This window comes from Castanea sativa, chromosome 5, assembly GCF_040712315.1.
Source record: "Castanea sativa cultivar Marrone di Chiusa Pesio chromosome 5, ASM4071231v1".
Taxonomy (NCBI): Eukaryota; Viridiplantae; Streptophyta; class Magnoliopsida; order Fagales; family Fagaceae; genus Castanea; species Castanea sativa.
The window spans coordinates 52,019,453-52,032,030 of record NC_134017.1 but is presented as its reverse complement, the minus strand read 5'-3'; the positions used below and the strand labels follow the sequence as shown (position 1 = coordinate 52,032,030).

The 12,578-nt window shown below is 34.1% G+C and overlaps 1 protein-coding gene across 2 annotated transcripts; it reads left to right on the top strand.

Annotated features, from left to right (window-relative positions):
* Positions 1–1,120: 1,120 nt before the first annotated feature.
* Positions 1,121–11,401, top strand: LOC142636647 (SH3 domain-containing protein 3). Of its 2 annotated transcripts, XM_075810920.1 has the most exons (11): positions 1,121–1,387; positions 1,515–1,637; positions 4,546–4,615; positions 4,791–4,936; positions 5,919–6,020; positions 6,163–6,360; positions 6,447–6,509; positions 6,598–6,687; positions 9,803–9,877; positions 10,764–10,894; positions 11,070–11,401. In XM_075810920.1, exons 1-10 carry the CDS (start codon positions 1,328–1,330, stop codon positions 10,881–10,883), a joined length of 1,047 nt encoding a protein of 348 aa, XP_075667035.1. In that variant the 5' UTR covers positions 1,121–1,327; the 3' UTR covers positions 10,884–10,894; positions 11,070–11,401. The 2 variants fall into 2 exon arrangements, with proteins under 2 accessions (XP_075667035.1, XP_075667034.1); XM_075810919.1 differs by lacking the exon at positions 11,070–11,401 and having other exon boundaries at positions 10,764–11,068.
* Positions 11,402–12,578: the final 1,177 nt, after the last annotated feature.

Genomic DNA, 12,578 nt, shown 5'->3' with positions numbered 1-12,578 from the left:
TTGAATTTATGTAAACCTATTACGATTCTTAAAAATAATGACTTGCTTAAAAATTTATAAACCCTAGATTTTTTTTTTAATTTCATTTGTTTTATGGGAATTAAAAAAACAAAGAGAGAGAAAGAACAAAATAATTAAGAAGTATCACTCTCACATCAAACTTTTTAAATTTTTTTTTTTTTTGAGAACCAACGATAGCCCATCAATTATTCTAAATCAAGGTGAAATTGTGTATGATCCAAACCAAAGGACCAAACCAAACCCATAATTGATATGACACAATAAAAAATGACAAAATTTATTTCCTCAATACGTATTCTATGACCATCGCAAAAAATACTTGACTTTTTTTGTTTTGTTTTTGTTTTAGCACTCTTACGGTTGCTTGTACTCTTATCTTTTTTTTATCTCTACTTCTTTATTATTAAAGCTTAAAACCACTTCATTAGGGATTATAAATACCTTTAAATCATCTCGCCCCAATTTGCCTTACTCTTCCCCGCCTTCATCCCTTATTAAGTTTAGTCATCAATCAATGTAAGATTTGGGTCCACAAATTCGATCAAACACCAATGGTGTATTTGGATGGCATGATGTGATCATGTGGTTTTGGATTTGAGTGATTAAAATTAAAATATCTTGTTTGAATAGTTTTAAAAGATTAAGGATTTGGATTTGACAAATCTATTAAAAATTTCAAGGTTTAAAATCCCTAAATTTGAAATGATATCTAAAATCAATGAATTTGAAATTAAAAAGTTTCAAATCTATTGATTTAAAATTCAAATTCATGTTTCCAAACGCAACCCAAATGTCCACTCAACTGCCCAAATTCATGGGATTCCTGTACTCACTAATACAAAAATACTTCCCAAACACAAAAAAAATAGAGAAAATATCATCTTCTTTCTAAAAAAAAATAATATTTTGAGATCATTGTTAATTTTATCCCTAAATTTTGTTAGTAGTCAATTTGGTCCATGTTAATTTTAACTTACAGTGAATTTTCGTTGACAGACGAAAACAAACCGACCGCAAATTGAAAATAACAAAAGATTAAATGGACTGTTATTAAAATATTTTGACTAAATTAATAATATCTCAAAATATGGGACCAAAATGATATTTTGGGCAAATAAAAAACTGTCCTAACGAGCAAACCCAGCGAAGCGATGACGAAAATCGTAGAACAAAGCTCTTAACTCTGTAAAAAAAAAGAAAAGAGTTCTTTAGCTTTCAGCTAGAGAACAGTGAAGAGGTAGCAGCATAAGCATTTGTACTCAGCTCTCAGATCTTGACTCTTTGCTCCCTCCGATTCCAAAACGCAATGGACGCTCTGAGAAAACAAGCCAGTAAGCTCAGAGAACAAGTCGCCAAACAACAACAGGTTTTATATATATCAGCATTTTTTTGAACTGAAAATGGAAGAAACTCTTTAGGTTCAAATGGGTGTTTTTTGATTTGAATAATTGAGTTGGGTTTTTTTCTTTTTTTTTTTTTTTCAAATTTTGCAGGCTGTGATAAAGCAGTTTGGTGGAACTGGGTATGAGAGCTCTGATGTAATGGTTATCGATGAGGTCGAGTTGCAGAGACATCAACAACTAGAGAAACTCTACAGGTCCACTCGCAATGGAAGGGTACAGATCTTTTTTTTTTTTTTTTATTTTGAAATTGAATTTGAGCTTGAAATTGTGTTTTTTGATAATTGGATATTATTGGGTCCTTTTGTTTGAGCTTTGTATGCATTTTTTATTGCTGATTCTATAGCATTATGAAAGACATTGTATTAGTAGGGTGCTTTCTACATTCGGGTTTTTATAACTTCCTGAATCGAAAAGAAAAATAGAAAAGAGGAAACTTATATACTATTAATGGATATTGAGATTGGAGGGTGATGCAAATGATGAAGGACGACATCTAATGTTGGTGAAGATATGTGTTGGCTTTGTTTTATTGTCTGTTTGCTATTTGTCTTAAGTAGCTCTGTAGGTTTTTTCTGTGGTGCCCTTGATTCAAAATTGATTTGATAAAGGAACTTGTATGAGGGGCATTATATAAAATGGACATGGTATTTGGGGCAATTGAATTGGCGATGGAACAATGCACCATGGATAAGTTGCTGGATTTGGTGTGCTGAATTTAAAATTTAAGGAATCCGGCAGAACATAAGTACAAATGACAATGGAGCCAGACAGTGATGTAGGATTGGTGGCTGTCAAGGTCGTCAAAGAAGGAAAGTCAGATTTAAGTCGAAGGTGTATCTTGACCACCTCTGTAGGCCATACTCCAGGATCATTCTTGTCGGTGATGTTGTCATGTGTAACAATGTCTAGTAATCATCATCGTGTGTTGACATTTATGAAGAAACTGAGGGATCTTGTTGATGTCGTCATTGAGAAAGAAAGAAGGTTTGTTTTGTACATTTTAAGACTTCTGTGGTTTGTGCTTTGAGTTGCATTAGCTCTTGGTAACCCTAGGAAGTAATAATTGGCCAACAGTTGGGCTGAAGTTGTTAGGTAGATTTGGGCTAAACCATTTTACTTGTCGAAGTGGCACTTTCTTCATTCTACAACTTTTGTTTTTTACTTTGGCTTCAACTTTGTTGTTTTGTGACAACCAACAAGCCTCAAAGTCTATGTTTCATTGAACTTTGATTGGTGCTTTTGATCCCTTTTCCATCTCTGATGAATCTTTCATAAAATTGAGGTCTTCATGTGCTTTCATTTATATGTATGTGTAGCAAAAGATTTGAGGTCCATAATCTTAGTTACTTGTAAGAGCCTGAGAAGGAGGCAATTGTGGCAGATCTCATGCAATTCACACATGGGGTACTCCGTTGGGATGTCAATTTCACAAGAGCTGTGCAGGATTGGGAGTTATGGTGAATCAGTGAAATTACAGGGAGGATAAACTGTGCTGGAAACCAGATAAGAACCAGGGATTTACAATGAGTGGTTATTAGAAGGTTCTCCTTGGCAATGGTGATCAATCTTTCCCATGGAAGAGGATATGGAAGTCAAAGATTCCTTCTAGTGTTGCTTTCTTTATTTGGACTGCAACTTTGGAGAAAATCTTGATGATTGACAATTTATAGAAAAAGAATGTGTGGCTCTTGGATTGGTGTTATATGTGTAATTGCGATGGGGAATTAGTTGACCATCTTTTACTCCAATGTCCTTATTGCTACAGAATTGTGATCTATGGTGTTGGGTTTATTTGGAGTCTGTTGGGTGATGCTGAAGACTGTTGTTGAGTTGTTAGCTTGTTGACCAGGCCACTTTCACCATCATCGGAATGGTCATTTGTGGATGGCTGCCCCACATTGCTTAATGCGGTGTATATGGAGGGAGATAAACAATCGGAGTTTCAAGGACACAAAGAAAACTAAGCTTGATCTCAAACTAATTTTCTTTAGAACTTTGTTGGATTGGATTCCAGTTTGCATAGACTGTCTTTATGTTCTGTCATTAATTTGATAGATTCATGTAATTTGCATGTTTGATTTTATGGTCCCCAGCTGTATTCGCCCTGTGTACTTGGGTGACTCTATTTTTTGATATAAGAATTGCATTACTTATCTAAAAGAAAAAAGAAGCCTTTTCTTTTGTACCTCTGCTGCTTCTACTTTCCTCATTTTGTGCTCTACATGGCAAGGTATGGCTTTTGCTCATACAAAAAGTAACACTGAACAATATTTCTTAGGAACACCTTGTAATGATTAAGGAACTTGGATTCAAGTTGGGAATCAAGGACAAACATACTAAGTACTGGGTGTATGATTATTGAGTTCTTGTGTCATACCATGTGGAACTATCCTATATGAAATTGCCGTTGGATGAAAATTTAGGTGAACATGACTGAATAATTTTCCATTGCTCGTTTAAGTCTGTAGGGTCTGGTAGACTGGTACATCTCCTTTAAAGTGCTTTACATAATAATTAAAATTGGACCCTAATGATATCAGTTAACAAAAATGAGCCCCTTAATGCACCAAACATGCTTTACATGCAATGTTATGAGGGGTGTTGGATGAAACATATGGTTCAAATGACACTACCTACCCTTACAAAGGGCAAGGTGGAGGGGGAGATCTTGGGTTCAGGACTATGTGCATGCATGACTTCTAATCAAAAGAGTTATATGGAACATAGTAAAAATTTTAAACATGGATGAGAGAGAATTGATGTTGTTGAGTTTGTAAGTGATGTAGGATCATTTATTTCAACACCAAAGCATCAAGAGAACAAAGATTACAGAGGCTGATCACTGTTCCTTTACGTTTATTCTTTTGTTTTGTTGCACCTTTGGGAGGATAAGTTTATGAAGAACAGAATAGTAGTTTATATATATATAAAACAAAAAACAAAATGTGAAATTGAACTTTGTTTTGACTGGTTCACATGACTATATACCATTTATGTGAAACATTTTTGTCGTACTGTCCTTAGTTCATTGGTTTTTGGGGAGAGAAGTAAATTAGTAAGTATGCTGGTATTCTGTAATTATGTAGTTCTGTTTGAATATAATGCTCTTTTTCTTTTTCAGGATTTTCAAAAAGAAATTGTTAAAGCAGCAGAAACGTTTACTGCCATAGGCTATAAGCATATTGAAACAGGTGAAAATTTAGTATACTTTCTGCATTAAATTATATTTATCATAGAGAGAAGTTTATGAGATTGGAAGTACTATGCAATTGTTTTTATAAGATTCATTTGGCAGGTAAGAAATTATTTGCATACCATGGTGCTTCTATGCTTGAACTTACTATTTATAATCTTTATGGTAGTTAGGAACCAAGTTGTCTGAGGATTGCTGCAAATATGGAGCTGAAAACATCAATGATAACATTTTAGCTAAGGCTGCATCTATATATGGAGATGCTCGTAAACATGTGGAAAAGGAGCAAGAGGACTTTAATAAGCTGTTATCATCACAGGTTGTTTTTTCTTTTTTATTATACTTATAGAAATGGAAAACATCTTCGATGATTTAATGTAAATTATTAGATTACTCTGATAGAAAGAATAAATCTGATACATCTACTTTGATTTATTTATTTATATTTATCATCCCGGATGCTGCCTACTTGCACATTTAGTATTTTAGTTCATAACTCTCCCTCCCAATGCTCCCATGCTTATTGTTTTTCTAGAATATGATATGGCTACTTTTAGAAACTACCAACTCCATACTTACGAGTCGGTTCTAGGTAGTTGATGTGGTTTCAGATGCTGTTGGTTGAGGCATACAATTTCTGCCTTTTGATTCCTGGTGCCGTAAAAGTAAATTGGAATTTAGCTTCCATGAATGAGCTTATGAACTAAATCCAGGACAGGTGATGGCTGACCAAGATTGTTACTTTTAAGACAATAAAAAAGGCCAAATAGTTGAGATAAATTAGTTCAATTGACAGGTACTGAATCAAGTAATTTGTTCTTAGATTATCAAAAAAAAAAAAAAGAAGTAATTTGTTCTTAAAATATAGAGAGGAAAAAGTGGCTGGGGTTAAATTAGGTGTGGAATTCTTCAGGATTCTTACCCATCTAAAACATTTCAGCATATTTGATGTACATTTGAATGACTAGTAAGCAATATAACAAAACTAGTTTGGCGGTGCAGGTAGTGAACACTGAAATGGTGGTTATTTCTTCTATTCCTCCTTTTATTGTTCTTTAACCACTAGACTACTTCTGTTCAAGTGTCATACTTCAGCAGTATTTCTCCTTGTATATAGCTGGTATTTTGGTATAGACAGCAAGTTTTGTTTTTGTAATTATTTGTGCTATTAGAACTAAAGTCTTGGCAGTCAGTATTTGAATATAACCGAAAATGGACTAAGAATGAAGTTGATCATCTATGGTGAAAGGCTAGTTCATGTTCTACAGATCCCTAATTTTTTTTTTCTTCTCCATCCCCAGGTTTTAGATCCCTTGAGAGCAATGATCGGTGGTGCTCCTTTGGAAGATGCTCGTCATCTTGCTCAACGTTATAGTCGTATGAGACAGGAAGCGGAGACTCAGGTAATCAGAACACTGGGTTTCTTGTGCATGAGTAACATGCTATATTAGCCAATCTTTATCCTCTAACTCTCACTTTTTGTCTCATATTCTGAATGTTTTCCTTTTAAATTCATAATTTGTATTGACCACACAAAGCAAACAGGCACTAGAAGTTTCCAGAAGACAAGCACGGGTAAGGGAATCTCCAACGCCTGAAAATGTTGCAAAGCTGCATGCAGCAGAAGCGAAAAAGCAGGAACTAAAAGCAAACATGGCCGTTCTGGGTAAAGAAGCTTCAGCTGCATTAGCTGCTGTTGATGCACAGCAGCAAAGGCTGACCTTCCAGAGGCTTGTTTCAATGGTATGTACAGAGTTTTTGGGCCACAAGTTTCTGTGTATAATAATGATTTTTCAGTGTGATATTTATGAACTTGTGTGCTTTTTAAGGTTGAAGGAGAAAAGACTTATCATCTAAGAATAGCTGCTATTCTTGGGGAGGTAGAAGCTGAGGTTAGTTCCGGACTCTGTTGTTTTCAAAAAAGAATTTGTCATCCTTTTAAGATATAAAAACTTATGCTTTGCCTGGAACTTGTGGCAGATGGTCTCAGAGAAACAGCGGAAAGAATCTGCTCCCCCTGTTATTTCGTCAGAGAATGGCTCAGAGAAAACAACGTACTTCTTGGCTGAGGTATGCTAGTTTTCTCTAACCTTACTTGAAAGTGGCTGCATCAGGTTGCTTTTTCAAGGAGAAATACTTCTATTTTAATTTTATAATTAATTGATAAAATTATTGTGTCAATCTTATTGCAACAAAATGGCTCAGATTTAACCTATTGGAGTTTTAACTAAATAATCCAGGACTTGTGATTGGTTTGATCATGTGATTGGTTTGATCAGATTGATAATGTGGGAAATTTTCCCGTAGTGTAATTAGTGGATTTCAGTGTCATGAAAGATTCTGCTTCTGTGTTTGATGAATTGGAATTTGAGGTTGATATTAAATGGTGTGATTTTAAAAAGGCAAGATCTCCTCTTAATTGGTGGACTAGTTGCTTTTTTTGGGCAGTAGAGTTTAAGAACTCAGAACCCAAGCAGGGATCACTCATCATGATGGCAAGAGAGAAGGATTGATTTTTTTTGCCCAAAATTATGTGCGATGTGGCATCCATGGGCTGGAAGGTGCATCTGATTGAGTTCAATCTTAAGGATTTCTGAGCTTCTAAGAACTCAATAACTCCTCAAAAATAGTGATCAGTTAATGGCGTGGATTTCTGTTACTTTGTTATTTGGAGTGATGAGTTATGAAGGCCTCTTAAGAATAAAAAGTAATGCTTTATTAAGGCTAAGGAATGCTACCACTTTCTAGGAATTCTGAGACATGATATAAAACTAAATTGCAATTTACATTCTTAAAGTTTGGAGCCATTTTGATTTTGTCTTCTAACATTTTGGATTTAGACCCCTAACGTTACATATTGCTTTGATTTGAACTATTCCGCTTTGAAATGTGGTGACATGTAATGGACACATCATCAACAGACATAGATGGAAGGCTCCAATCAAAGCAGTATGTAAACTTAGGGGTTTAAATTCAAATTTTCAAATGCTAGGGGGCTAAATTAAAAATACCCTAAATGTTAATGGTACAAATTGCAATTTAGATTATGATAAAATGATGAGCTTCCTTTAAAGGTTTTACACAGCAACATAAAGTTTCTTTGTGACTTAGGGGAAATTAGGGAAATTCGTCTTGTGGTGGGTTTAGGGTTAGGAGGATCTGTGGATCTAGGGTTTAGAATTATTGAAGAAAGGATTATGGGATTGCGTTAGGAATTAAAAGATGGTTTGATGAGTCATTTGATGGCTCTTTTGTAGAAGAAAGTATGTGGAGATTTATGGTTTTGATATGTATAAAAAAGGGCATGATTTGGGGGTGTAAGGAAGAAGCTAAAGAGAGAATATTATGGTGTTTAGGGGCTGTATGTACAGTGTCCGTGAACAATAACATAAGCAAGAGAAGAAGAAAAAGAGAGAGAGAAGAGAAGGGTGGGAAACAGTGACTCTATGCTCAAAACACTCAATAATTTTATTAATCAACTCCATCTCCTTCGAATGCATTGAGTCAAGTGTGTGTGTATATATATATATATATATGTATGTATGTATGTATGTATGTATATATATATATGTATGTATGTATATATATATATATGTGTGTGTGTGTGTATATATATATATATGTATGTATGTATATATATATATGTGTGTGTGTGTGTGTATATATATATAAAGATTTTTTCTTGTACTATTAGTTGAGAACTCCTAGTTTTACTAGTAAACTAAAACCCTAATAAAGCACTGACTTGGACCTGAAGAAAATAAAACCTAAGGACTTAGGATCTCCTAGAAAATTCTAGACTCAACTAAAGTACAATACCCTTTGTTTGCAGGAATTGCATAAATTATAGATTTGCCCCTTAATACAAAATTGACCATAATAAAAAATTCAAATAAAAGAATGTTTTAACCCTAAAAGACTGATACCTAGGCCTTTAAACCATGCAACTTTCACTTCAATTGGACTTTACACGTGGACCCCATAAAATCATTCTTAAATAGGCAACTTTGCAAAGTAATAGCAAGTCAATTTTTTATGGTTGCATCACTTTGGCATTATGTTCCTTTGGACCAAGAGTCCTAATATGCAAGAACCAACCATAACCAAATGACCTCCCATAGAAGCTTGAAATCCCATGATATCTCATTGGGGCCAAGAGTCCTAATATGCAAGAACCAACCAAAACCAAATGACCTCCCAAAGCTTGAAATCCCATGATACCTCAAAGCCAGAGAGGCAAACTGATGCAGTGGCATAAAGTAGTTATAATCTTTCTTTAAGGGCCTGTTACTATATTATATATCTTTCTAAGTATCATATCCTATTTATTCCCTAATTGGTAATAAGCGATATTTCTTCAAATCCTCAATTGTGCTGTTTCAACAAGAGGGAAAGGAAAGGAAAAACCAACAAAATGACCCCCAAAAAAAGCTATTGTGAGAACAATTAGAGTATTACAATCCCAATCATTTTGGTAACCAATATATGAAAGACAACACCTATGTATTCTCATACCAAGTTCAAACTTTCCGATGCCATTTTCTGAGTGGGTACCAAAATCTAATTTCTATTTCCTTTTTTGAGGGACTTTTCAAAAAGGGGGGTTGGATGCTAAAATCTTATTGGAGCTTTTAGATCTTTGTAATTCCAGATCTTGGTTGTGATGTACATCTAGTATACTTCCAGTATGCCAGGTGCAATCATTTTTCTTAATAGCAAAATGTGTGCCAATCCATTTAATCCCTTGAAACTGTTTTTTTACTCATGGTGTGTAAGGGTACCCTGCACCAGTGAGGAAGAGTGAGTTGATACAAGTCAAGAGAACCAAAAAAAAAAAAAATGTAGAAAGACAAATATTAACATTATTAGTAGTGAAGTTTTAAAAAATGTTCATTTTGTATAACAAGGAACCTGGATAGTGTGAAGTATGGACATATACCAACACATCCTTATAAGAGAAATTAGGAGGGGACTCAACACTAACACAGTGTTTGAAGAGGGAACGGCTCTGCTATATACTCCTGTATGTCATTTTATCAGAAAAACTTTTACTTGAAGTCAGAGAAATTGATCTAGCAGCTTCTGTGACTTTTAAGCCCTTCATCCTTGAACTGGCTCCTAAATCCATGTTGTTGAATACATATTAGAGAGTCCATCACTAAATTTTTTTATTTGCTTATTGCAGGTAACACATACTTTTAATGCTGAGTCGGAGAAGGAACTGAGCTTGTCAGTAGGTGACTACGTTGTTGTGAGGAAGGTACTTTATCTTCTCCTTGACACATCTCTTAGTTTTGTGATGTGTTTTACTTGCATATAGACAGCATCTGCTTAATGGATAAGTATATTGGGATATGTTTTTTGTCCACTGCTCTTGTTGGAGCAGAAGGAAATATGCTGCACATGGTTTGCTACTTGCTAGCAGTTGACATGTCACTTATGATGGGGTACTCTCCATGCATTCTCCTTGTTGCAGCTCTAGTGTCTGGAACAGATGGCACTCCTAATGTTTTTAGAAAACCTTTCCATTTCATTGATCCATATATATATATATATATATATATATATATCATCTTATAAAATAAGTTTTTGAAACATTTATAAGTGAGCTTAGTCAATGCATTTTAAACAATGAGTTGATCCTTCTTTGACAGTGAGGGTTACATATTCTCCTAATGGTTCTGACCACTTCAACCTCATTTGATAGGTTTATTCTTACGATTTTTAATCATCCTCAACTGATTGTTGGTATCACATCATCCCTATATATTCTTTTGCCATCTCCATTTCCTTGTCATGAATTTATTTTTCTGAAACAGTGTCAACTCCAATACTAAAAGCTATTTAAGACTTTCTTATAAAATTTTGGAAAAAGTGTGTTCAATGTTTTTATAATATTTCTAACATTAAGGTTTAAGCATCTAACACTATTTTAGTTTCTTATTCTAGCCAACAGCATTGCAATGGTCATGTATTGTTTTAAAGAAAACACACTCAAACTATGAAGCTGACACAGGCCATGTTTTTGTTTAGATGATAAAGGAGAGAAAGAAGTGAAATTAATATATTTTGTATTTTTCTGTCTGGGTTTGACATGCTTTATATTTGCTTGTTCAGTAACTTTGAAACTTCACATGTTTATCCAGGTGAGTCCATCAGGATGGTCGGAAGGAGAATGCAGAGGTAATGCAGGATGGTTTCCATCAGCATACGTGGAGAAGCGCCAAAGGATTCCTACCAGTGATGTGGCTGAGGAAGTTTACTAAGCAGTACCCAGGTATTCAGCTGGTAGTTGAAGTTTGTCACCTGTCCAAATTGGAACAAGACTGTTTTATGTATAAAATAGTAAAAAAGAGTACTACTGTATTGCTAGTTTCTATGCTCTTGGGTTATTCAAATTGTTTTGTGCGTGTTCCTTCATATTTATTTAAAGAGAATGGTCTTGTTTGCAGATAGAAGGCTTCTCCTTTGTTTAGTACTGATAACAAAAATGGGGATGTGGCATTTAGCTGGTTGCAGAGGAAATACATTAATTTACAACTAAAGCAATGTAAATTAAAGGCCAACAAATATGATACCTAATCTATGGCCGAAAAAGAAACAACAATAAGTAGCAATCCCAGCCATATTTTTCGGGGGCATGTTTGTTCATTATTTTATTGTAAAGTTTTCATGTGCACATGGTGCTTGTACTACACCAAAAAACTGAGTGGATGTTATCAGTTTTGGTCTTTCCTACTTTAAAAAAAAGGTGATAGTAGAGGTTACTAGTTAAAATCTCTCACTTCTCCTCTTCATGATGAAGCTGTGAGTAGATACCAAAACTTAAAATTAGTAAAGAAAAATGGTACAGTCAGTTCTCTTGTTGAGTAGATACTGTGTTAGCAATAGCCAACGTGATGAAACTACAGCAATTGGGAGTGTCTCTCCTAAAACAAGCTGGGTTTAGTCCTTTGACTAGTTAGGGGAAGTTTGGGAAAAACAAGAAAAACCAATAAATTAATTAAGGAAAAAGTTGAGAAATGTCCTAAGGGCATTAATTTATGAACAAATTTTAGAAATTTTTATGGGAAAAGAAAAAAGTAACTGATTTTTTAACGAATTTTTATATTTTTAATAAAAGTGTTATCAAAACTTTTTTAAAATGGTTTTTTAACAAATGCTCCCAAGGCATCTGTTAACGGAAACCATTAATTATTTGTTTTTCATTTAAACTACCCTACCATGTTATATTATGTAATATTGTAGAAGAAAGCAAAGCAAGTGTAATTACAGATTAGCAAGGAGGGCGTCCCTAGTCCATTAGCCATAACACAAATGTTCCTGGTAGCACATTTCTTTGGCATACCTAATTTTGTTGCATGGTAATTAGTACAAGGATATGAAGGCTATCACAACACTAATCAATCAAAATATATATATATATATATATATATATGTAAGGTTGCGATTTGCATCTAGGCCCAAAACAAGATGGGTATAGGCCCAAAGAACCCAATACAATAAATTTATAGAGAGTGGACTCTAAACCTAAGTTTTAATGAGTTGAGTTAATGATGATAATGGGCTAAAATTACAGTGGGATGAAGATGAAATAGTTTGTATAGTAAGATTTGTCCTAGGAGTATATGAGTTCTTGCTATGTGGCACTCTAATATTTCATTTAGCATTTTTAACTTCTTTTTATTAAGTTTTTTTTTTATTTACTGTTATTCAAAAAGATCACATTAACTTTCTTTTTTTTTTAACTGTTATCTAAAAGATGAGCTGTAGTTCAAAATTAAATTAAAATCAAATTAAATCTTATGAAAACCCCAAGCCCATTTATTATGTTACATATTATGACCCAGACCTGGCCTTTTCACATTAACTTTTTTCCACATTTTGCAAAATATGGGCTAGCTGCTAGCATCATAAAATGGGATACACATTTTAAAAGACTCTACAATCTTCCTAATATG